The sequence below is a fragment of the Cryptotermes secundus genome, unplaced genomic scaffold, assembly GCF_002891405.2.
Source record: "Cryptotermes secundus unplaced genomic scaffold, Csec_1.0 scaffold423, whole genome shotgun sequence".
In the NCBI taxonomy this organism is placed as follows: Eukaryota; Metazoa; Arthropoda; class Insecta; order Blattodea; family Kalotermitidae; genus Cryptotermes; species Cryptotermes secundus.
This window is the reverse complement of record NW_019731985.1, coordinates 1,403,484-1,429,784: the sequence shown is the minus strand read 5'-3', so window position 1 is coordinate 1,429,784 and position 26,301 is coordinate 1,403,484. Positions and strand designations below refer to the sequence as shown.

Genomic DNA, 26,301 nt, shown 5'->3' with positions numbered 1-26,301 from the left:
GCTGTGGAGAAGATAAAAGTCCGGGAACCGAACCCCGATTCCTCGGTTGTATAGCCCGTAGTCGAGTCTCGCATATTATGTAAAATTACCGGTATTCAGTAAAGTGTTGAGTAAGAGATGTTTGCGAGTGACGAATTGCTGGCAGAGATGTGGGTCGTGGCCGGTTTTGAGGCGCCGTGTCTGAGGGTGATGGACCAGATTGCTTACAATATTTGCGACACAGAGGTCAACACAAACAGGGGCCAGTAAACAATGACGCCATGCACGTCAGAGCTGACGCACGGAACGCAACGTCAGCCAGACGGAGACGAAGTTCACTGACTTCGGAGTTGCTCGGTTCGAACCCAGATGAGAGTTTCATGCTCTGCCGTTCACTATACTTTCTCTCCTCACTCGGCGATACCCGGTTCGACTCCGTTTTCTTTGTTCCTAGAAAAACAGTTCAGATTAAGGCGTGTACAAAATTCGAATCGCAGGACTGATAGGAAAAAGGTCACATAGACATATGCGAAGATGTATTTAAATGGATGTTAAAGAAATTGTACGTGAGGGTGCGAACTGTATTCATCTGGCTTGGGATAGGCTCCAGTGTTGGGATTTTGTGAACACGGAAATAAAGCTTTGAGTTCCATAAAAGGCAAAGAATTCCTTGGCCAGCTAAGCGACTGTCAGCTTCTGAAGTTGAGTTTATTACATGGAGTCAGTGATAGGGGGAACATGTAGCGCGCCCTGGAGGAACAAGATTACATAACAGTTATGACTAGAAACCCACAAAGAAAGAAGAAGCCACGTGCTTTGTAGACTAAAGGACGCGGATTGGTTTCGTTACGAAGCATCGAATGACGGAATGATTGATAAGTACATTGGAAATGATTTGGAAGGAACCAGTCATTGTAGGAAGCTAAGAAAGACACTGTACTAATACTAACATGGGTCACGTGAATGTGTGAATTACGTATATTGAGGTAGCTCGTGATGAAGGGTAGTGACAGGTTCCATGAAGATGGTTAAGAAGTTCTCAGATATGACTTCCACATTGTGCGTTCAGTGTATGGAAGCAACGCAGAAGGGTGGCACGAACTCTCCAGGCGAAGTGCGAATACCTCAGAATTACCATCCCAGCTTCCTTTTGACATCCTTTCCAAGTCAGTGGTCATGACTCGCGTGTTATTCGGCCGTGTAATAATGCCATCTACTGGTAGCGTCCTGTAACAAACCATATTCACATTGTCGCCATGTTAGTAGTATCGTTCATTCCAAGTTTCGTGAGAATCCGTCCGTTCATTCAGATGTAATTACGGGCAACACGCGCCCTTGCTCTGACAAGTGGCAACACTTGTTGCCAGGTGTGTGCGTGCGTGTGTGAACAGCTGTGGCCCAGAGGAGCAGACTAACGTCACAGTTTGTATGGAAATATACCGACCAATTTATTGCTGTTTCAGTTACTCAGGTCGCATCCCATTGCTGCTGCTGCTGCTGTTCTTGTTATTATCATACCCACCGAAAACTGAACAGAGTGTCATATAAATATGTCATACCTTTATCCCTCCCTCCTCCCATTCATTCTGTATGTACGTTCTATCATCATTTCCCTCACTTTCTTTCCTCCCTCTCCTTTACGTTAAGCAGTTTATGTATACATCGCCAAAGAGTGTTGGCTACCCTGCGTGTTTGTGTTGCTCCGCCGTTTTCTTCAAGAGCCGAGTCCTGTCAGGGCTAACAAACAAACATGTACGCACGCTGGCTCTTATTAAGCAGAGAACGCCGTACACCGAAGGTTGTACTTTCACCTGTGGTTTTGTATGGGTGTGAAACTTGGTCTACCTCTGGTCAAGGCAAGAACGTAAATTGAAGGCACTTGAGCCAGGTAGCTGAGGAGAAAATTTGGACCTAAGAGAGGGAGAGAGATGGGAACAGAGAAAATTACATATTGAGAGGCTTGTACTCCTCACTACATGTGATTAAGATGCTGAGATGGGCAGGGCATATGGAACGTATGGGGTAAATGAGAAACGTATACACAGTTGTGTTTGGGAAACCTAAAGGAAGGAACTGTTACGTAAAGCTAAGCATAAATGAGCTTTTCACGGATGCCCTATGCTCCAAGTGGGAATAACAAGAATAGATAGATCGAAGCATACATGGGAGGTTAATGTTAAATTGAATCTTCAGGAAATCAGATTGGCTGAGGATCTGGCCGGCTGGTTGGCTTTTTGAATGCTGTAATGAATCTTCGGGTTCCTAATAGCGGGGAAGTTTGACTAGTTGAGCGACTGTGAGCTTCCGAAAGGGTATGTGCCATACAGTCAATGTAATTCCTTATATTTGTCACATAGATCGCTTTTGAATGAAGAATCCTGGGAGCCGAAACACGTTAACATGACAGATGCTCAGCTGATCAAGAAATGGGCACTTTTTTCCCAAACCAGAAAGTTCATCGCCGTATTCACAAGAGCCAGAACCACTCTAATTCAGATCCTACTGATGGAGTTCCGTTTTAATATTATTCCGTGACAGACGCCTCGTCGCCACACAGGACACACTTGCCTGACCCCGCGGTTATCTGCGCGGAAGGTCACTGCGCGGCCCCATCGGGGGCGGCGCGCGTGCCGGGCTTCGGTTCATGTGAGTTCCTTGGCACAAATGTGCAACGGGAACTGTCTGCACGGCGCCACGAGCAGTTCCTGGTGCAGTCGGTCGTCAGTCTGAACAGACGGAAGTGCCGGCCAAATCCCACCGCCTCCGAAGACTTCTCAAGTGCCAGTGTTTGCGGGACGAATGTCTCCTTTTTCGAAGTCGAAGAGTGATCCAAGCAAGCTGACTGTGCTTGTTTGCTTCAGTGGCTTGCTCTTCAACCCTCTGAAACGTCTTCAACTTCCTCCAGACAACATTGCATCTCAATTCTGAACGTTATTCTTCAGTACATGCATTCCAGTGAGGGGCCAAGCGGTAGCGTAGTTGTTTGAGGCACTGTGCTACAAGCCGGAAAGTCGCGGTTTCGATTCCCGATGAGGTCATTGGATTTTTCAATTGACCTAATCCTTCTGGGCGCACTGTGGGCCCTGGGGTCGACTCAGCCTCTAACAGAAATGAATACCAGGAATCTTCCTGGAGGGGTAAAGGAAGGCCGGCTCGAGCGTAAGGCTGACAACCTTACCTCAGTCTGTGAGCCCACTGTCTAGAATGTGGGACCCTCAACAACACACAACCCTATGGGCCTCCACGGCCTGTTACAGGGATAGCTTAACTGCATGTTGTGATACCAGCTGTGTCCCGGACAAAGAACGTGTACTGTGTGTGTGAGCAATGAAGGTTGCTGCTGCGTCTCGTGACGGGGCGATTGGGCGTCAATGCGGAGCGAGCCCTGGCTGCACTCTGGCAGGCGGTAAAAGCTTCCCGAGGCTCACGTTTCAGTTTCCGGGCCTTTCGGGACAGCCCGGCCGACCAGCCTGTCTGCCTGGGGCTTGTTGTGGGTTTCCTCAGTTCCTAATAGCAAATACCGAAATAGTACCAGGAGTTAACCACGACCACTGCTACTGACGTCCCTACCATTAGGCGCCAATATAATGCGAACATGGAGGAATGCGGCCATCTGCATGATCAAAGTGCACAATATTAAAGTGGGTCTGAAAGAAATAGAGTATGAGGGGCACTGGATTCGGCTGGCTCAGGCAAAGGCCGAAGTTGCAAGATATAATGGAAGAGGGGACCAGGGCCCCGTTGAGGTTACCGCTATGCTGCCCTGAGTTGCGTCATGCTGGTATCTCCGGGTATTTCCGCTTCATGGAGTTGCGTCACCGTGTTTCCCCAAAGTACCGAGACCGTACGAAACGCAGGGCCGGTAGCACTCCTCACCTCACAAATTCGCAGAGAGGGGTCCTGAACCCGAGCCCACCGGTTGCCCCCCCCTCCCCATCTCAGTATTGATCCCCGCGTCACGGGATTCTGGCGGGTGACGCAATCAGTTGCGTCACGGGCGACGTCAAAGTACAGGGATGCAGACCCTGGGGTTACATCACGGTGTGAGGCTGGACTTGCAGCATGCATTGGGAGATTACGTACTTACAGAACTTAAGTCGGGAAAACGCGAAGGGATGAAACCGTTTGGGAGACCTACTCTTGGATGGAATGATAATGTTAAACTGGGTCTTAAAGAAACGGAATGAGGGTGTGGGCGGAGTGGATTCATATGGCTCAAGATGGGGCCAGTGGCCGGTTTCTGTGACAGTTGCATAAAGATAATAATTTTTTGACGAGCTAAGCAATCGTGGATAGTGAAGAGGATATATTTTCCAAAAGCGTTCCTTGCGAGTGTGCATGCTTTCTACATACCCAGCCCATCGTAGCCTCTTAGATTGCCTGTTTCTCGCTCCTGACAGCAATTGAATACGTGTGGGGGAGAGGGTGAAGTGCCACGTATTCCTAACTTTGCCGTCAGATCCAGGTGTGTAGTCAGCGTTACGCTCCGGCCTCTTTACACCCATGCCTATTCGTCTGACTAGCTGGGACCCAGGGCCGGTGCGTACACTGTGTTGCCGGTGCAGTCCTGTTTCTGTCGGGAATGGAACCTCACCAGTCCAACCCGTGGCCAGTGCCGGCCCAGTTTAGTGCTCATTTCACAATGCAGTGTCAGAGTGACTAACTCATCAGCGAGCCTTGAACGGCAGAACTCTTTCCTCAGTTCTATGGCGAGATGTTGAAACACAGGTTCATCGGTTCCAGCACTGACATTAACAAGTTAGGGAGTGTCCGCATAGCACAGCAGCGCCTGACTCGAGACTGCGGGGATAATTAGGCCACAACCACTTCCTCCCACATCCTTCCCAAGCCATATTCCCTCGTGATCGTTCTAACAGCCCGGCTTAGACAGCGTTCTTACTATGATACAGGAAATGTATATAGATCACTGGATGGCTTTACGCTCTGGCTGTTATTAACCCTTTGGATAGGGCACTGAACGATGGAGTGCTTCGCGTCTTTGCGTTTATAGCCTGAGCTCCTTGTGTCGGGGATCGGCCCGTCGCGAGACCTGCAGCCACACAGTATATGGAAGGCTGTAGCGGGGTTCGAACCCTCGCTCTGGGACCGCTTACGTAGCAAGTGCTGCAGAATTTGTTGCGCGCGGACCGAGTTATCGGTAGGTTATCGGCGTAGCTCGGTCAAGTCCATGGTACTATTTGGTAGTGATAGTGCAGATCATTTGGCATACGACAATGATAAATTAGTGTCGCTTGTGCGCAGTGCGCTACTGCGCAGCGAGAGAAAGAATGCAAGATGCCCGCTACGTTGTGTAGTAGTTATATGACGTCATCTCCAGGAGGTGTTACGTCACTCCAAGCAGGCATGCAAGTTGTTCTTTAAGCGCAATATACTCAGCTGAACCTACAACGAGGATGTCTTCCTACTCCAGTACGTTTGGTGTGTGTTGACATGTCGCGTGCCTCGAAGAATGCTTGGAGTTGTACCTCCACTCCCTCCACACTTATGGATCTTAGACGCAGGGACAGCTTCACCTTAAAATCAAATAACATCAATTTTTCGTACATACAGCATTTTGGTATGTCGACATTTGAAAAGTGTCCACTTGGTAGTCCGCGAGAGAGATGGGTTTCGGAGAAATAGGTTCTCAAGATGACGGATGGATTCAGTTGACTTATGATAGATTACATTGGCCGGCTGTTGTGTGAACTGTGTAGTCAGTCTTCGGGTTACCTAAAAGACAGGGAGTTTCTTAAGCAGCAGGGTGACTATCAGCTTCTCTTGTGTTTTCATGTCGGGACAGGAACTCGGTACCTGCGCTGGGAAGTCTGTGCTTGTCTGTGTTTAACTGAGTGCCAGGTGAAACGGGACGACCGTGCCGACGCCCAAGAGCCATCTTGAAATGCTAACAGTCCCTCAGCTTATCAAGAAATGTTATGGAACCCGAAAGTTCACAATCGTGTTCACAAGAGCCTCTTCTGGCGCGTCCACACCGTCTTACATCCACTTTCTTCGTGAGTGATTTTAATATCATTCTCCCACATATGCCTAGATCTGCCAAATGGTGTCTTCCTTCAGGGTTTTTTACAACAATTGTATGAGAGAATAGTGAATTTCCCTCATTATGCATATTTTCTCCGCCCTCCTGTCAGTTCCTCCTCCTTGGGTCGAACAGCGTCGATAGAGTGCCGACACGCGTTCCTCGTTCTAGTGGGAGACGAAGTATCACACTCACGGTCGACCCAAAATAAATGACATACACTGCTGAGTGTCTCATTTTTACATCAAGTTCTTTTTGTGTTAATGACAAAGTTGGTAGCGTAGTTGGTTGAGGCACTATGCTACAAGCTGGAAGGTCGAGGGTTCGATTTCTGATGAGGTCATAACATTTTTTCAGTTGACGTAATCCTTCCAGCCACACTGTGGCGCTGGGGTCGACACTGCCTCTAACAGAAACGAGTACCAGGAATTTTCCTGGGGGTAAAGGGCAGCCGGCGCGTAAGGCTGACAGCGTCACCGCCATCTGTGAGCCGGTTGTCCAGAAAATATGGGAACCTCGACGTCTCACAACCCTATGGCCCTCCACGGCCTGTTACAGGGATAGTAGCTTTACCTTTTGCGTACACAGTTTGGGAATATCCGCGGCTTTGCTATCTTCTGTGCAATTACGGTCGAGATGCGCGCTCAGAAACGCGCGTAGGTCTTCACATAAAGTGGCCGTTATTGTTGTCCGATTTTAACCAAACTTTGAACGTGTCGACAGATTACGGTAAGACCTCCCCCCTCCCCAGCAACGAATTTCGTGGAAATTTGTCCAGAAGTTCCAAGAGCTGTTACGCGCACGTGCACAGAGGTGTTCAGGGTAAACCGTCGGCTGAAAGCAAGCCGTCTGGCGTGACGGAATGAGAAGGAGAGCGGGTTTTTCAGGTAACTGCGATATCGGCCGGCTAGCAGTTCTGTACGGCGAACCTGTAATCCCGGGTGAAGGTTGAGTGGACGTGTCATGAAGAGTTAGTTACTTCCCTAATTTGTTCTTTCGTCAGTTTGAATGATGCTGTGTCATACCTGTAAGCTACATACGGCAAAGTAACGCGGTTGTGGTCTGTTTTGGAGTATTGCTATATCCTGGAGGTGCATGGGAAAGTGGAGGTAGGGCTGCATACACACTCATCGTCGACACTAGACGGAGGTGAGTGGTCAGCTTTAAGCTCAGGCCGCTTTACCTCCGGGGTAGGAGGCCCCGGTACCCATTGGATAGGAGACTGGGTGGGCCTCAGAGCCCGTCTGGACGCTGTGGAGAAGAGACACTTCCTGCCCCAGGCAGAACCTGAATCCCAGTCTCCCAGTTCGTAATCAGCACTTCGGTGTCTGAATTGTCGCGCCCGAAGGTGCAGCAGGTTCGTGTCAGTAATTGAGGTGATGTCACCTGGCGTCATGATCAGTCCCAAGGTCCGCACATTGGCCCGGAACCACCGGGGGGCTGTTAGGGGCACGCGGCTGCGCAGTGATGCAACTGCTCGCAGCCAAAATACGCGTTTCCTGTTGCAGAATGCTCCAGGGGTGCCCATACCATCATCGGAAACACGCACATGGACCATCAACACGGGCACGGTAAGTAAAGGCGGCCGAAGCGCGAATCATAGATTGATGGGCGCGACATGTTACTACTTCGAACTTAGCACTGATGGTTCGCATCTTGGCTCGGAGACCAGCCTCCTGATAAGTTATTTTTTTGTGTTATTGTTTTCTTCAGTCCCTGTAGGCAAATGCCGGGAAGCCAAATGATTTCCAATTTGTTATTCACTCACTAATCATCGTACCGTCTGACACTCTGTACCCTGAGCTACAGAAAGCGTCGTTTAGTAAGTTCAGACGTGGGGCAAGGGCTGAGGCTGACACGAGGCATTTCATGTGTAATGTCCTGTGTTGCAGTGGTTCTGACGTTCGTGAACTGCTGGGATGTCAAGTGGGCCACCAGAGTACAGGACGTCTTCACGTACGCCAAGCTGCTAGCCCTCTTCATCATCATCGTGACCGGACTGGTGCAGCTCTTTTCAGGTGAGTCTGGTGAATCTGTCGCGTGAAGTGTGTGCGTACAGCGTACAGCATGGTGCCCAGACGTGTGTACTACGCGCGCCACTGGACAGCTTGTGGCCAGAATTGGTACCTACAGCATCGCACAACGCCACTGGCTGCGGCCAGAGTGCGGGACAAATAACATTGCTGCCTGCTGTCCGCAGTTTCTGCCTATCAGGGGCAATTTTACATCGCCTGTTGGTCTCCGCTTCCGTAATGAGATGCCTCCTTTTTCCGGCAAGTGCAGGTACTTGTGTGTTCGTCACCTCGCAGGCCAGTACTTCCTTTTCGGAAACCTCGCGGTTGTGACTTCCGCGAGCTTGGCTGAAACCGCACTACCGGAAGTGGCGTCTTGTTCGTCCTGCTTGGCATCGGTCAGTTCTGCACACAGTACACAGATGAGAGGGACAGGGTTCGAGCCCCAGCAGTGACGCGGGGGTCATGCCTGTTCACAGCGCGACCAGCCCAATGCGTTTTGCAAACTTCTGAGTTGGCCTGGCGCCACGAACTGCATTCTCTTCGCTTGAGATACGCCCTCTCGCATTTGGCTGAATGTATTTCACGGTTCAAAGTACTACACAGTTGTGTAATCTTGTAGTAGTGTGGATATTCAGACGGGATGGGGGTGATTATGCGTAAAATGACAGCAAGAATTGCTGACTTGTTGAATGATCAGTTTCAGTACTGTCAGATCTTGGTTAAATAACAAACACATTCCCGAAGAAGGCAACATAAAACTTGCAAAAGTTTCGTTTGATTGACAACATTTTATCAAAGGACGCGTGTAGCTCGCGGTCTGGACGACCGTTAAATTGGGGTTTGATTTCCGGCATTCACTACTGCACACAGAAGGGCTTTAGGACCCCACTCAACCTCCTAACCGATAAGCCCTGGGAAGGGAAGGTAAAGCGCCCGGGACTTCAAGCTCTCCATCCAGTGCGTGGAGGTATATAGTCTCCCCTCCCAACATGTCTCCGTGGCGTGCAGGTGAAATGAGCTCAGGGACAACGATTTATCAACTGTGTATATTATATTATGTCATAAGGCGGGTTTCAGCATTTGCTGGACTCCGAGCAGAGATTCGAACCTAGTGTATTCGGAATGCTGGGCAGATGCTTTGCCACTGTGCTCACCGGATCGATGGAGTAGAGAATTGTCTGCTTCGAACGCCTACGCGATAAGCAGCCCACAGTACCATTTCGTTGGACGGGCTGCAGCATCGCTAGGATTCGTAAGTTCCGAGCGGCGCAAGAACGGAGTAAGTGACATCATGTAAACCCGTTATTAGAGCCTAAAGGAAATTGGGGGAAGGGCCTGGAAAGGAGAAGCGAGGGAGACCACTGTGGCCAGTGTATGGAGCATAATGTTTCTTGAGAAGCTGATAGTTTCTTAGTGGGGTTTCTTCCATTGAAGTCATTCGATTAAACCTTGTATCAGTTTTCTTCCCTTACACTCACGTGCTATATGTCCATTTATCTCATCATACAAATTTTCGCTGAAGCCTTGCGAATTGTATAAACCTACTCTTTCATGCAATTGACTCGAACTTCCTGTGTCTCATATCTAAACATTTCCCCCCTCGGCACCCCGCGATCAATCTCCCTCAATGTAAGAGACCAGTTTTCACACCCATACAGAACTATGGGCAGAATTTCAGCTTTGTATATTCCAATCTTTTACGCTTTTTAGAGGGAAGAACACAAGGGAGAGGAATTGACAGGAGAATGGAAAATACATACTGAGGAGCTTCATAATTTGCTTTCTTGACGAAATATTATCAGGGTGTCACGAGACCAGGGAGTATATGGCCAGAGGGAGATGTAACAGAACCTGAGGGAGAGATGAGATGACCAGAAGGACTGAATTAATCTGGCTGGCTGGGATAAGGAGCGGATACAGTGATGTGTCCGGCGGTATGTGTGTGGCTGTGTGGGTTTGATTACTGGCCGTTTCTATGGCAACGCAGTGCTACTAAATTGGAAAATTGCAGCAGCTTTTGTGAGATGTGTTGCTTTGTCCTCCAGTTGAGGAAGACAGAACCTGCAATGTCTTGTTTCCGGGGACACTTGGCGCAAAAATGGAGCAAGTAACGACACGGGAGGTTTCGCTCGATGCATAAAACAAGATGAAGACGACTCAGACCACACCCTCCTCACACGAAATTCCCTTTGAGATTAATTACAATATTGTCCTTCCATCTGTGCTTAGGTTTACCAATTTTCTCTTATGTTTGGGTTCTCGTGGTGAAACGTAGAAATTCCTCCGCTCCAAATTTCATGCTACTAGGCCTGTCAGCCCCATCCTGTTAATTTCTTATAATATTTTGTGAGGAGTACAACTTACGAAGCTCCTCATTATGTAATTTTCTCAAACCTCCTGTCATTCCCTCCCCCTTCACCCTATTCACAGACACCCTCAGTCTGTGTGCTTCCCTTAATGCGAGAGATGAAGTGCCTACCCATACAAGGCAACAGACACACGTTACATAGCGTAAGATTGCAAATTGTGAATTCGGAAGGATATACAAGGAAGTGGTCGTGGCCAGTGCTATCCCAACATACGTCCCCTGAAATTAGGGAAGACAATGATAAATTTGTCACAACAGCCGAGAGTCGAACTTAAGTCACTCCGAACACGAAGCCCAACACTACAACGTTTGTACAGTCATCATGTTAATCTTCTTTGGTTAAAACTTCATATTGGAAAGCGCAAATTAACTGGGGATTCAACTGGCTCATTATAACGCAGCCTTGTACTCTGATGCAGAGTACTCACAGGTGCAGAAACATTTTTTCAATTGCAGATCTTTTGGAAGCATATGTTTTTTGTGTAAAATGTGTAAAACAATGGGCCGTGATAGCTTAGTTGGTATAATGATGGGCTAGATGGCCAAAGAATTGAGGTTCGATTCCTGGCAGGGTAGGAGATTTCTGTCTTCTCCACAACAGGCTGACCTGGCTCTGGGTCCCTCGCTGTCTCCTGTGTAATGTGGGCTCTACCCCCGGGGCACAAAGCTGGACCACTCACCTCTGTCTAGTGTTTATGTTAATAATACGTGGAGCTATACCTCCATTCATTCATAGGTCTTTATGGAATGTTCAGGATCATTGACTTCTGGCTTGGTTTCAGTCATAGGGTAGTCGACGTGGGATTGTTGGTGGACAATGGTACTGGGACAGGTTTCCCCTGCCAGTTATCTATAATTTTACCAGTGCTCACCCCTTGCTGTCTTTAGGACCATACAAGCTTAGAATATTAATGGACTTGGCCTCACCCCACCCAAAGAATTGAAAAGGGGAAGTTTCAACATATCAGACACAACCTAGTTCAAACTGGCACTCCATATTGCAGTAAACCCTCACTAATCCAGACTGACTGGGGGCAGTACATCCAGATTAATGAATCAAAAGAGAGCGGTGAAAGACCAAAAACTTAGAAAACAAATGGAAAATATAATAATATAGGCAGTGCTGATGAAAGTAAATAAATAGAAAATCACTACAGCAACTTCTTCCTGTCAGGAGCTGATATACAGAGTCCCATTCATCCAGCTGAAGCCAGTCTTGTATATTCTGTTGCACAGTTTCAGTCTCTCCAGCTGCCCTCAACGCTGTCTGAAAGTCCTCTTGCTCCTTGAAGTGTGTACTCAACACTGAACATAATTTTTCGTATTTAAATCCAGATTAACTGTAACCGGATTAGCATGGGTCCACTGTACCTTCATTTGTGTTGCGATGAAGTGGGTGTGGGCAGAATGAAGGTGAAATTCCCTGTGAGAATGTAATTCTACAGGAACATATTTTGCTGTGTGTAAATGTTAAGGCAAATATTCATGGTGTGATCATGTCTAGGAGCCCTGGCTTGTGCCAGATGTGATCACTTAGTTCTGTTGCAGTGTTGCATTCAATGTGCATTCACACAGCTTGGAACCAAGGCCATTCTTGCATGGAGAGCAACAGTGCCTGCTGTTACAAATTGTCCTGAATGGATTCCTTATCCACTTGAAGTGTAAACTTCATCAGACATGTTCAGAAATGAATTTCATGCTTGAGATCACATTAAGACCTTCCTGTGATGATGTCATATGAAACTTTTGACTTTCGCATAGTGGGGGGTGGTGGAGTCCAGCTGGGTCCACTCGGCACAATGTAAACTTTTGAGCTTGATTTGTTTCATTCTGGTCCGTCACAATAACAATTACAAATTATAAATCACTCTGTTTTCACAGTGAAAACAGCACAGCAGCCACGAGCAAACCCTGGACGATATAAAGAACCTCCACATCAAGATAGCCAGGTGGCACAATATCTGCCCCATATAAGAGAGACGATGGGAGGACGAACACGAGCCTGCATGGTTTACGAATTTTAATTATTGACAATCTAAAAAACTTTTAATTAGCATCAAGGAATTTTATACAATTTTTTAAAACTTACATTCCCAGGAAACTGCTGTGTTTGTGAAATGTTCTATTCTGTGTACTGTGTGTCGTAACATATAAGTGTACGTACTTTGCGTGTAAACAAATTATGTGATAGTGGTTTCCTATTTGTAGTGATGTTTGCCCTCTGAGGATGGTCCACAGAGACCGAAACATGTAAGGGTGTTAAGTTTTTATGTAGTAAAAGACTTACAGGTCACATTGGACAGAGTGATTTATAATTTGTAAACTTTTGACTTAGAAGGATATTCCAGTAGAACTCTTATCTCTCTGAGTCCCAAATTTTATACAACTGATAAAGACATGAAAAAGTTAAATAGTTCCATCCAGTGTGACTGGTTAAGATTTTCTTATTTCAATTATTCATGCCCTGGCATGTTTCGGTCCTCAAAAACCATCTTCAGAGGGACATCTTTACATCAATACTGTTAGAAGCCACCGTTACAGTACATGTTCTAAAAGTTAAAATATATACATACAATATAAATAGTTAGTTTGTTAAGATTCTATTGGAATTCGTAAACCAAGCTGGTTCATGTCGTCCCTCTTAGTATTTCTTTTGACGGGGGCTGAATGTGTGCCACGTTGTCATTCTTTAGAAGAGGGTTCTTTAATGTTGTCCTGTATGTGTTTGTGGCCCACTGTGTTGTAAAGATGTCCCTCTGAAGATGGTCTCTAAAGACCGAAACATGTAAGGGCATGAATAATTGAAATAATAAGATCTTAACGAGTCACACTGGAGGGAACTATGTAACTTTTTCATAATATCAGTGTGATGGACCAGAATGAAACAAATCAAATTAATTGATAAAGACAGTGTCAAATTTTTACTCTAGTTTTCCAGTGTTGATATCACAAGATATTTTGAGGGAATTAAATGTATATTTCGTGTTCCAGGAAGAACAGTGACATCAAGGATAATGGTTTTCTCACTTTAAGCAGACAAAGACTTAGGTTTTTTAAAACTGTGCATGACTGTCGTCATTGGTTTCCAAGACTGTGGGACTGATTTAACTGAAACTTAGTACAAAGCACTGACATCCAGTCATTTAGACTTACATTCATTTTGGTTCATTTTAAGGTTCATTCTGTTTCACAGTGGATGGATAATCATGTTTATCTCGACTGTTCTGATTGATCTTGGTGAAAGTCATGTGTATAGTGCTTCTGTTGGGTCACTGTTCCCATGTCTGAATTATGTTCACTTTGATTAAGTCCTGCATAGTCATGAGATGCCAAGTATTGCAAAACGTTCAGTGAAACTCAGATAGCTAATATGCTGTGTCTTGTGCAACACTTTCACACGATTCTGTGGATTCCTGGAAGTCGCTACAGTAATAGCAATATATCTTGTATGTGTGCCATCAGAAGTGTTGTCTAATATCCTGCTACAAGCCTGCCATCCAGCGCAATTGCAAAGCAGTGTATAGACAGAACTGTCACCCCCAAGAGCACATTTGGCTGTTTCTCTAAACCACTTCAGAAGTGTCTTAACAATTTCATTTTGTGTCTGTTTGTGTTTCAGGACACACGGAATACTTCACATTCGAAAACACAAATGCCGATGTGACAAAGATTGCGCTGTCATTCTACTCTGGCCTGTTTGCATACAATGGCTGGTAAGAAACTGATTTTCATTCAAACTGGCAGAAGGATGGCAGTGATGGTCACCGGATCTGGCTACTGAATTCAGTCTGCAGGTTCCTCAGTTTGATTTGTTACATGACACATGACTGAATAATTGCAAAATACTGATATGGAGGAGGTAATCTCATCCTTGCGTTTAATTAAGCACTGTGCCTTGAACATGTGCGGCTTGCAGTTTTGTTATGTTCTTACTATAAACGTTAGGGGCACGTGGTTGAGGCACTATGCTTCAAGCCAGTATGTCACGGGTTCAATTCCCTGATGAGCCATTGCATTTTTCAATTCACCTAATCCTTCCAGCCGCACTGAGACCCTGGGTTCAACTCAGCCTCTAGCAGAAATGAGTACTAGGAGACTTCCTGGGAGTGAAGGATGGCCAGCATAATTAGTAAGGTGTAAGATTTTTATGTTTAATATTTATTTTAAGGTAGTGTATAATTAAGGAATACATAAGTTCCCCTGTGTGGTACCAGTATCATCAGACTCAGCAGCATTTGTATCTTCAGCAAACAAAGTTGCGCAAAAACAGCGAAAACCATGTCTTGTGTTTGTTTGCAGGAATTATCTCAACTTCATCATAGAGGAGCTCAAGGACCCTATCAGGAACCTGCCCCGTGCTATTGCCATCTCCTGCACCCTGGTGACTGTCGTGTACGTCATGACAAATGTGGCTTTCTACACTACGCTGTCTGTTGACGAAGTTTTGGGTTCAGAAGCAGTTGCTGTGGTAAAAATAATGATTGATCTCATTTCATGACGTGGTAATGGTATTGCTTGAGCTGTGTGATTGGTGGTAGCAATGATGTAAAGGGCTTATGTACACATTCAGTAGGCATTAGAAGTCAGAGTCTGAATTTTTCTCTTGATTTGCTCCTTTCCAACATCTGAACTGGCAAGTACAGAGCAGGGCTACATTATCACTGATGTGTTTCTGTTTTCACAGACATTTGCTAACCACCTGTATGGCTACATGGCATGGATCATACCTGTGTTTGTGGCCCTGTCAACATTTGGAGCTGTGAATGGGATACTTCTGACCTCATCCCGGTAAGCAGCTCACCACCTAGGTACTAATGGCTCTTTTTGATAACAGTCTGTCTGTCACCTGCTTTTGTCTGTATGTTGGCACTTCTGACAGAAAAATGTAAGTCTTTGGCTGCATAGGAAGGAAGAAGTAGTGAAGACTCTCTCAGAACAGTTAAAATTCTTCCATAAAAATTTTGTTAAGGTCAAAACTCAAATATTGAGGCTGGTTTTTCAACCTTGTTTGTGTGGTTAGGTCCCAATCTGGTTCTGAAGCAGACCACCTGAAGTGAAGTGATATATTTGTATGAATGTGGCAGTACTTGAGACTGCAGGAATCATTTATCTTACTCCAGAGTAAGTCATTACCTACTGGCCATGCCATAGCTCAAGCAGTTAGTCGCTGGCATCCCACTGCGGAAGCCCGGGTTCGGGACTGGTCAAGTGGAATTTGTGGTGGACATAGTGGCACTGGGGCAGGTTTTCTCTGAGTACTTTGGTTTCCCCTGCCAATCTTCATACCACCAATTGCTCCACAATCACCCTCACCTATCATCTGGAGCTGGTACAGTAGGCCAGAAGTGGCTGCAGTACAAGGGATTTAGTCCCACCCCACTAGCAATAAAAAAAAAGTCATTACCTACAAATCTAACAGAAGAGGGGACTCTGTATCATTTAATGGGGAAACTGCCCCCAGTCTGTTGAGCAGTGGAGGTTCCTATCACAGTAATATTGAGACTGGATGTGACTATTTTCACAAGACATTTTGAACAACATGGCAGCCACCATGTATATGAAAACCCCATCACAGGGAGTCTGAGACCTGTATTTAAGAGGGCATGACCACGTGAAAAGTGTTGCTTGATTATCTCTTCGTTTACTTTTCATTGCCCCCATGAGTCAGGATTGTTATGGGTAAACAAGGGAGCAATTTGCAGTTGTTAATGGAAGTACAGGAAGTAGTGTCACACAGAATATTGAGGGTGTCTCTTCTGTTTGCAGACTGTTCTATGCTGGGGCATGTGAAGGGCAGATGCCAGAGATCTTGACGATGATACAGATCAAGAAACTTACTCCAACTCCAGCCGTGCTGTGCATGGTGCGTGTCACTTTCTCGTCAGCTATAAAACATCATGACAGCATTCTCTCATGTCTGCTGTTAGACATGTTACAGTTTCTCACCTTGGATGTGGTTACTTATGTGCTCAGCAAGTTTGCAGCCAGTTCACAAGCACGTTGGAATTAAATTCAGATATAAAAATCATTACACATATAATGGACTGTGGGAAGGCGATAAAGAATGCACTGAAATTTTGTAAAGGAGAGAGAGAATGGAGAAGTACAAAACTATCTGTGAGATTTGATGTTCTGGCAGCAGCCATGTTTTATTTATAGGAATAATGATAACCTCTATCTTTTCATAGTTTTCTTTGAAGAAGGAAGGAGTAGGTTCTTCCTTGATGTCAGTCCCTACTTAACCAAACTACATGGCATCAAATCCCACAAGACCATAACCGTCATAATATCTATTTTCACCAGACTGTTTTGGACAAAGTAATTGATAGTACACAGATTCCCCCCCCCCCATATAATTTGCCATTACATTTTATAGGGGTTTGGCAGCTCAGCTGTTACTGTTTTAGGCTGTGACTTCTGTAAAATAATGCTGAAAAAAAAAGTTCATTTTATATTTTTAAGAGAGACTTTTATTACATCATCAAATTAGAATGTACTGCTATAAAGAAACATTATTGTGTGACACATATTTTTTTAAACAGTTGGTGGAATTTACATCGGCATGCGCTCATTTCTTCAAAAGGCATCTGCAGATTGTTGTCACCTGAAGGAAATTCTCATAGAACCAGAACTCTAGCCATCTCAACATAGTTCAGGGTATCTTTTCCTTAAGAAATGGAGACACACATCCATAAAAATTTCTGTGTAACTTGTTTGTATAAACCTTCGTTAACAGTAGTCTATATTTGCAGAATTTAAATGAATGTTGATGTAGCTACATAGTACTTCTTTTGGCTTATTTTGGACTTCACCCATCGTCTGGTATGTAAAAGACAAAAAGACAAAAAACCCCGACATTTCAGAGACTGGATCTGTCTCTGTCTTCAGGTGGATAGGGAAGGATAAACCTACTCAGTTGGGTTTTTTGTCTTTTTGTCTTTTACATACCAGACGATGGGTGAAGTCCAAAATAAGCCAAAAGAAGTACAGTGTACACCATTGTCAGAATCCTTTTAAGTCTATCTAGCTACATAGTGTTTCTGTACAACACTGCAGAATTCTTTTAAGAATTCTATAATTCATGACCCAGTTTATATATATATATATGTATATTTAAAATAAGTAGGATATTAACGACTTCAAGTGCAGCAAAAAATGATGGTTATCATGCATGTTGCAGGCCCTGCTGTCTCTGTTGTACCTCACTGTTTCCGACATCTTTGCCCTCATTAACTACGTGGGATTTGCCACATGGGTGAGACATTTATAGTATTTATATGCAAGTTGAAAGTCTCGGAGTCTGTGCTCAGTAAAGCTCAGAGGTTGAACAATGTTACTGCCAAAGTCTGCCATTGGAGCTGGCTCTAGCCACCTTTTATCTACACAATCCATCTTCCTAAGATCTCTCTTAATATTATCATCTCATATCTCCTCCTTGGTCTTTAAAGCTGTTGTTTCCCAAGAGGTTTCCTCACCAAAATTCTATTTGCATTCATTTCCCCCCTCCCTCCCTCTATTCTAGTCACACACCCATTCTGTCATAACCTGTATTTCACTACCATAACACAGTTCTTTGTTATGTAATGTCCTGAACTTTAACTTTCTTAAATACAAATATTCTCCTGAACACTTTATACCAAAGAGCTTGTAAAGATTAAGAGACTGACTGTGTTTCACAAACATATCAATGTTCTGACCTTAATAATAGCAGCACAGATCACTGTAACTGCATTCACTGACATCTGGCAACACTGCACTTTTAGACCTCGCTGCCTACAATACCTTTGTGTTTCAGCTGAGCATTGGAGTGGCAGTACTTTGTCTCCCCTGGCTGCGATGGGCTCAGCCCAACTTACCCAGGCCGATAAAGGTGAATCTGGTCTTCCCCATTGTCTATATAATTGCCAGTCTGTTTGTGACGGTTGTGCCGATGATAGCCAGCCCCGTGGAGACAGGTAAGCCAGTCACATGAGAATTGAATCTTTCATTGTGAGGGAAAGTGTAAATTATGCTAGGCCATGTTACCAGATAGTCCACTGCTCTCTTGGCACTTCATTTATTTACTGATGCTTTTCACATTGTCAAGGATATGCAGGAAATTTTCATGACTTAATTTAAGGTACTGTTCTGGGTCTGAGGAAGGCAGCAGGAACTTCAGTCACAATGGCTGACATGGATGACAGGCTTTCAGTGTAGGATCTTTGAAATTTAAAGTGGAAATGCTGATTGCTCAGCTAAAATATTCAGTAAACAACACTTCATGTTCAGTTTGATCTGCAGGTACATTGGCTTGCAATTGTTCTATCCCTTTTGCTACTCGGTTCTCACTGCATACTCAGCTTATTTCCTTAAAAGTACACTTGCAGGCCAATTGTTTCATTGACAAAATTGTGTGTCCCAACTCCCCATGCTCTGATGGTGGGAATTCTGTTGTGTGGTTTCACCATGTTCTGTGCTGTCACTGACAGGAAGTATGTTTACCATTAACTGGAAGTTCATACATTTCTCATCTTGGGACAAGTTCCCATATGCTCAGGAAGCCCGCATGAGGGTTTTAGCAATTAATAATATAAGACTGTCACAAATTCCAAATAAAGAAACACTGTATTTACGCTTCACTGCACNAATGTACGTTTACAGTTATGTGGTCGGGTTGTAGCGCAGCCATATTACGTCATCGCTCGCCAGTCATGTGTCATGTATAGTGCTTGGAAACCTAAGGACAATTATGACATGGCGAGCGAGTATTTCGTACTTCACTTTTATGGCTTTCCGTCACTCACAAGTTAGTTTGATGTTACGTACATTATTAACATTACAGAATCCACATATTCCTGCCAGTTTTAATATGTATTTTGTAATCAACAAGTGTGCAACACCGGTCAAAGTTTGACACTTCTCTGGCCATTATCTCCATAACCGTTCAACTTTGGACATAGGTGTTTTGGGTTATATTGGCATACTTTAATATAAGGAACACCCTCCCGAAGTTTTGTCCATTCCTCCTGGGACACTCTGTATATGTATGTACATGTTTGTATCAGCGTGAGCGAGTCGTACCTACTGCTGACAAGGGCAAGATTGATTATGTATTAAAAAGAGCTTGATATTCACCCTAACTTGGAAAATATAGCATAAAAGACAGGGAAATTCGTGACCAACTGACCTCTTTGATCAGCATGTGAAGGGTGAACACAGTACCCTATGCGCACAGTCATGAAACTGTCTCCCTTCCAGGCTATGGCTGTCTGATGATCTTCTCCAGTGTTCCAGTGTACCTGATTTTCATTTATTGGAAGAAGAAACCAAAACCAATCCAGCGTGCTCTTGGTAAGGACTCACATGCTGTATGGTGCACAACAGAGGACATTATCATATGAACATTTTGGTTTTGTATCAATGTTAATAACAAGTCCTCATAATTTGTTTGTCCCTTCCTCTGACGAATTAGAAGGCTGAAAATGTCTTTTTCATTCTACATTCCTTTGTCTTCTCCCTTATTCCATGCCTTTCCTGTGCTTTGTAACCAAATTCCAATTTCTTGTCAGATGCCTTTTGACCTAATTTTCTTGTACAAGTTCACTAAGCCAAAGCCATCAAATTTACAAGTCCATCGCTGCATTAGGATCATGTACTAAGTGTTATAGCTTTGTTCTTTAGATTATTTGACATATCTTCTAATAATTTGATTTGTTTCTTCTAATAGTTAATGTAGAGGAACAGCAGATGGCAGAAGTTTTACATTTTCCCATAACACAATGTATCCATTTAAAGGTTTACACACATTAATTCGTAGTGAGAGGGAGGTTAGAAATTGAAGAGAACTGGAAGGGGTTATCACTGATAACCACCTTGATAAGCCATCTGAATCTGTGTCATGTTTCAGCTCTTCTAGGCAAACATCTATATCAACTTGTTCATGTCTAGAATTATTTCATTTATATTTCTGTCTGATTTCTGTTTGATGATATTGTTTGTTTCCAATCTCAGTTTTATGTGTCTTGTAAAGTTCATAATAACAATTTTGCATGACAAAAATATACAATTCTGTTCCTAAATTAGTTGTCATTACCGTATCTCCTTGTTTATTGTAAGTACTGACTAAATTTAACATTTATTTTTTGTAAAAATTAATTTCAATTGTGTTATGATTTTTCTATGGATGTCGTTGTGTGTTGTTTTGATTGCAGGTGCTGCAACCCACAGTCTACAAAAGCTAATGATGGTTGTACGACCCCAAACAAAGGTTTTGTTAATTTTTTAAACCCCTTTTCACTTCTTCCTAACTTGCAGTGTTGCAGTCTTGAGAGTGTGTTGGCTTATTTCTGAGTTCACAGTAGTACCTAAAACATCAGATTTTTATGGCATACAGATGTGTGCATTTTATGGCTGAGAAGTCTGAGATGTGTTTTTCTGAAAGGGTTCCTTGCTGGATACCCTGCTTCAGTGACAGACATCAGTACTTTGAATTGTAATTGATAGCTCTGCAAATCTGAAGGGGAGTCACTTCTAGAAAGACAGGTTTGTATGTGGGAGGATAGTATTAAAATGGATCTGAAAAAAGTGACAGTGGGTGGGTATGGTCTGGAATTATTTGGCTCAGGACAGGGATCAGTAGCAGGCTCTTGGGAGTGAACCTTTGTGTTCCATAAAAGTCGGGCAATTTCTCGACTTGCCAAGTGACTGTCCATCCTTCTGAAGAATGGCTGTTTCATGGAGTTACTTGGACAGTCAGTTTTTGTCAGCATCATATCATCGGTAGACATCCCCACTCAGCCAGTCTGTGAATCTTATCAGTGGCACACGCAAACTTGTGTAATGGACACAACACTTTTGCATGATAATGTGCTAGTTTTATTAGCATAATCATTGTAGGAAAATACAGAATAACAGCATGTTGACTATGCTGATGATAACTGATAACTCAGTGGAATCTGTGTTGTGGCATCCCACAAACACATTTTCTGGAATGACACATCTGGTAGACAGGTACCGGTGTTCTGGAGGAACATTTCTGTCTCCATAATTACCCAAATGGTGGAGACTGAAGTGTTGGCTCCTGTCTGGGAAAGTAATATGTGGTGGCTTCATCCTACAGTGTTAATGTTTACTCCTGTGTTAACTTGCCTATCTCATACCTGCTAGTTGCCTAATCGTTCAGAACTCTTCTTGAGTTGCATGATCATGGCTCTCAGACTGGATGTTTTACAAACAAATGTGATGCTAACAGCCACCACTCTCACATTTCCATTGCTTCACCATGCAGAACAGTAAAGTGTGCACTAACCGAATGGTAGCCATGAACTTCAGACTGGCTTTAACTGTACAGGTCAAAGCATTCAACCAGAAGTTAACAAATGCCATCATACTTTGCGATCACCTCTTCTCAGAATTAAAAACTACATTACATGCATTCATTTTGATTTATCAGTTCTTATGCCACAAATCATTGATGAGGTTGGTGTATGATATTGAGAATTATGTTAAAAAAATAATTGTGAATTTAAATACATCAAAATGTGAGTAAAAATGTATGTGCGCGCATGTTATACAGTATTATATCAACTTGGCCAGTTAATTAATATTCAGTGTTTTGTAGGAAGAGGTAATTGCTATTTGTTGCATTGATTGGTGTTGAGAAAAGATTACGTATAAGGGAAAGAAAAGAAAGAAGACAGTTTGGTCTCACACTTTTACCTTCTGACTTGTTAATACTCGTGTTTTCTTCTTGTTCCCAAGTCTTCTGTTTTCACAGAGCATTGCAACTGCTTAAGCTTTTCTGTGTTACTGTTACAATCTTACAGCCTGGTCTTCATCATGAAGTATACTGCACTTGACTTGCTTAATTAGTCTAATTATGTTGTTTGTTCTGTTATCCATGACCAACATGTTCTAATGATGACTTTGGCCAAACAAGATAGATCAGTGCAGAACTCAAGTTCAAGTTCAACATTTTCAAGTCAGGCAAATTCTTTGCTTCTGATCCCATAGCATTTGTAAAATAAAGTTTCACTTACATTCTGCAGAACAGCTTGTTTGCTGCTGGTGACATGCTATATATAAACAGTCCTAGAAAAAGGCAGTGACAGATCTAGAGCCTTCAGGTTCAGCAGATCCAGAGAATTGATATTTACATATGCTGACTGCATATTTTCTTGAATTTTATAGAAGTAATGTAGGTTTTTTTTGTGGCAAAAACTGGATAAAATAAGTATGGAAGCATAAAACCATTTGCAGAGTTTATAAAAGTGACATTTCATTTCACATAATGCTGTTGGAACCTGCAGAGAGCTGTTTGCTGCTGACCATGTGTTTTTTCTTTCTTGCAGTAGCGACAACCCACACTCTGCAGGCGATCCTCATGGTCTTGGGAAAGGAGAAACCTGCCCAGGTGTGAAGGAGCTTCCCTCCTAGTTGGAATCAACATAACTGTTTCATGATACCATACTTCAGCATCCTGTTGTGCTGGTTAATAATTTAATTTGCAGGGGAAATCTCAAAGTTGCTGGTACTTGTTGTGCTTGTATCCTGTTGTGACATGTTTTCAACGTTATAAGGTCATCGTCAGGTAGGTAGATATATTTGTTTACATAATTTCTTTTTCCAGTTCATTGTTGTAAACCTTGGTTGAAACTAGGTCCAGCAAAGCCCACCAGTAAACAGTATATGAGCACAATAAGAAGTTGCACTTTCAAGGCTGACCATGGGAAAACTAAATTGGTAACTGTTTCATGGCTGGTTTTTCAAAGGAGCTCTGTGCGTTTATTATGTACTATTTAATGATGTAATTATATTTTTTCATAAAATCAAGTCATTGCAGTCCTTTTTTGGTTATTGTGACCTCAGCACTAATTCTGGAAACTGTACCACACAAACAAATAGTTGCAGTTATCGGAACGCACAAGCATGGAGCGACATGCATAACATTACATCAAGAAGAGACTCACTCTGGAGAGGACAGACAGTTACTATTCTATTTATATGACTTAGTTTCTTGTAATAAGTATTTATTTATTCAGTCTGGTGGTGTTCTGGAGTTGCGTGTAATGTCAGATGCACCGATGATATTTCTGCAGATAATATATGCATCTTTTGAGAGATGTTTTTAACATTCCAATTTAACTATGTAAGATTTGACGTTTTCCCGCCAGTGACTGGAGAATGCCGTATTCTTGGATGTGGCGGCATTCTTCATTCCAATTTCACATTTACACATAACCTGATGACACTACAGTGTCATTACGTAAATGTGACAAGATGTAGATGTTGAGCTTGAGGTTTTTGCTGCAGTGACTGTAAGTGAAGAGTACTGACTTCTGGGTTGTAGTGCCATGTAGTTTAGAGATGGCATGACATTTTGGAAGAATGCGTATATCACAAGTTGAGCAGCACTGAAGATGATGGCGATAGATAGATATATATATTAGTCCAAAACAACCCCAAAGACTGCACTCTTCAAGATATAAATGTTTATTTTTTGTTTAAAATTTCTTCATGATGAAGGAAAAGAAATAACACATGTACCATGGCTGTTCAATGGATGTATAATAAAGGTGATTGATATCTGACCCAAAGATTAATGATTAGAAGCATGTTTCCATAATGCTGATAGGATTCTTCCAAGAAAAACAGTATGTTTATATATAAAGAGAACTATAAGAATTGTTTTTTTTTTCCCCTCCATATAATAAATATCCCATCATTTGACTAAACTGCCAGTGTATTTTTATATGTTGAAATGTTTGGGGCTGTTTAGTTATGCTGCCCATGTGGTTCCTGTAATTATGTGTGAGATTGAAGTAGTTTTAGATTCTGTAACAGTGATTTATGTAGTGACCATCATATCATTATTGCAGACAAGGTGTGTTATGATCGAAACATGGGTTTTAGTTACCTACCAATACTAAGTTATATTACTTATAACAATCTGATACAGTTGTAAAATGTAGCCAAAGCTGCTTAATGTTTTCTGTTTTGAAAACAACATTCTGGTGCCTATTCGGTGAACATAACATTGTGTTCCATTGACATGGCAACGCTTGCAATTCCTGGCTCTCTACTGTATACAGCTGTGGACAAGAAGTAGTTCATATAACAATAATTTTTTATTAAGTACATACAACAGTTTGTGAAATTAAGTATTAACTATTTCAGGCCCAACTATAATAAAGCTGAATGACTTGGGCACTTTATAAGTTTTCCCGAGTTTAAGAAATCGATATAATAGCCAGAATTGTCATTAAATGGATTTGATTTTAATATCTTTATAAATATATCTTAAGAGCATACTGTATGTGCATTGTGTTGCTGCCCCTGAAGTTATGTCTGGTTGACAGCCATCTCTATCATTAAGAGAACATCTTGCTGAATATCCATTCGTCTTCCTCTCTGATAAATATTTCATTAGCCCACCAGACTGTAAAGCGACGGTGATCAAGTGACAAAACACATGCTGGTATGGAGGATACTCTTGACTCCCATTGTTTCTGCGATGGGTGCTGATAAAAATAATGATAATGAGTTGTTATAAGAAATATACTAATGGCGTAGCAACCAGGGGATCAAGATTACAGAAATCCCCTGAGCAAAGAAGCATTAGAGAAGGACTCTTAGGCGGAAAAGTTGAGGAAGTACTGTCACAGCAGATTTTTTAGAACCTGTCCATAAATTGTGTGCTGTTTGCGACTGATGAGGACTCCTCCCCACCGCAAGCCAGTATGAAGTGTAAAGGACAAGATTTCCAGTCTGGAGGAACTGGAAACCACTGTAGTCTACTTCAACAAGAATCTTGGGTTAAACCTGAAATCTGAAATCTTTATTTGCTGAGAAACTGAATGTTTACAGGACCAGAGATAACAAGGATTCTATGGCACAAGAACTTACACACCAGACTGCAAACAACGTGAGAAACTGTAGTTATATTGTGTTATACCTGACAAGTCTGTGGTTCAGAACAAACACTTAAGGCAGTGAACCACATACATATATTGAGGTACAGTAAAACAACCACATTGTTTGGTAAAACCCACATGGGTAAAAGTAAGAAATTTGTGGATTTGGTACAAAAGACTTTTGATATGTGGAGACTGAAAGATGTTACGAACATGGCAGACTAGCTGTGACATCAGTTTGAATATCCCTGCAGGCTTGGTAGAATAGGAAATGTTAAGTAAGAGATCTGTTAATGTTGGTATATGGCAAAATTACGAGATGACTGTTATACAGCAAAACTTTTATGCTATTCTGAATTCATGTGTGTGCGCACGTTGAGAGTTCAGAGTAAGAATAAGGATTATAGCAGTAGCATCAGTTCACAGATATCATCTGCTACAAATTAACCAGAGTGTTGAGGCAGGCTATTGATGTGATGCATAGTTACCTGTGTGGTTTTGTCAAAAGGCATCTTCTGTGATGATGACTTGAAAACCAACTGGAGCCCTGCAGATTTATTCTGGTCCTAATGAAGTCTTCTTGTCATTGTTATATGGTGATGAGAGTAACCATAATAATCTTTAACAGTGACAGTAGAATTATATGATGATGAATCGCTGCTTCAAAGGCTGGTGAAATGGGAACAAGAAATGTTTTTCTGGATTTTGTTCCCTGTTGTCGAGTCACTTAAGCTGTTGACCCAACCAAGTAGTGTTCCATTAGCCACTACAGGGACTTGTGTAATTGTGATGTCATGGTATCATTTTGGACAATCATGTAAAACTGTTGTGGGTCAGCATAGTTCTCAAGAACAGTGTTCAAATTGCAGTTAGAAAAACATCGGTGATTCAGGTTCGTTATGGCCAGTGTTTGATGTTAGCAAGCAGATAAGGTGAGTAGTCAGCTTCACACTCTGGTCTCCTTGACCCCACGGTGAAGTTTGTGTAAGTTAATGTCATCAGAAGTAA

The 26,301-nt window shown here is 43.1% G+C and overlaps 1 protein-coding gene across 2 annotated transcripts in view; it reads left to right on the top strand.

Moving 5' to 3' along the window:
- Positions 1 to 25,499, top strand: part of LOC111867404 (Y+L amino acid transporter 2) — a 28,901-nt gene extending 3,402 nt beyond the window's left edge. Inside the window, exons 3-12 of one of the 2 annotated variants that reach the window (XM_023857226.2) lie at positions 7,912 to 8,037; positions 14,022 to 14,115; positions 14,702 to 14,870; positions 15,087 to 15,190; positions 16,169 to 16,265; positions 17,583 to 17,657; positions 18,198 to 18,357; positions 19,640 to 19,732; positions 20,593 to 20,648; positions 22,732 to 22,818. In XM_023857226.2, the coding sequence (XP_023712994.1) occupies positions 7,912 to 8,037; positions 14,022 to 14,115; positions 14,702 to 14,870; positions 15,087 to 15,190; positions 16,169 to 16,265; positions 17,583 to 17,657; positions 18,198 to 18,357; positions 19,640 to 19,732; positions 20,593 to 20,648; positions 22,732 to 22,734 (977 nt within the window). In that variant the 3' untranslated portion in view covers positions 22,735 to 22,818. Of the gene's footprint in view, positions 1 to 7,911; positions 8,038 to 14,021; positions 14,116 to 14,701; positions 14,871 to 15,086; positions 15,191 to 16,168; positions 16,266 to 17,582; positions 17,658 to 18,197; positions 18,358 to 19,639; positions 19,733 to 20,592; positions 20,649 to 22,731 lie in introns of both variants that reach the window. The other variant, XM_023857225.2, reaches the window with a different exon arrangement.
- Positions 25,500 to 26,301: the final 802 nt, after the last annotated feature.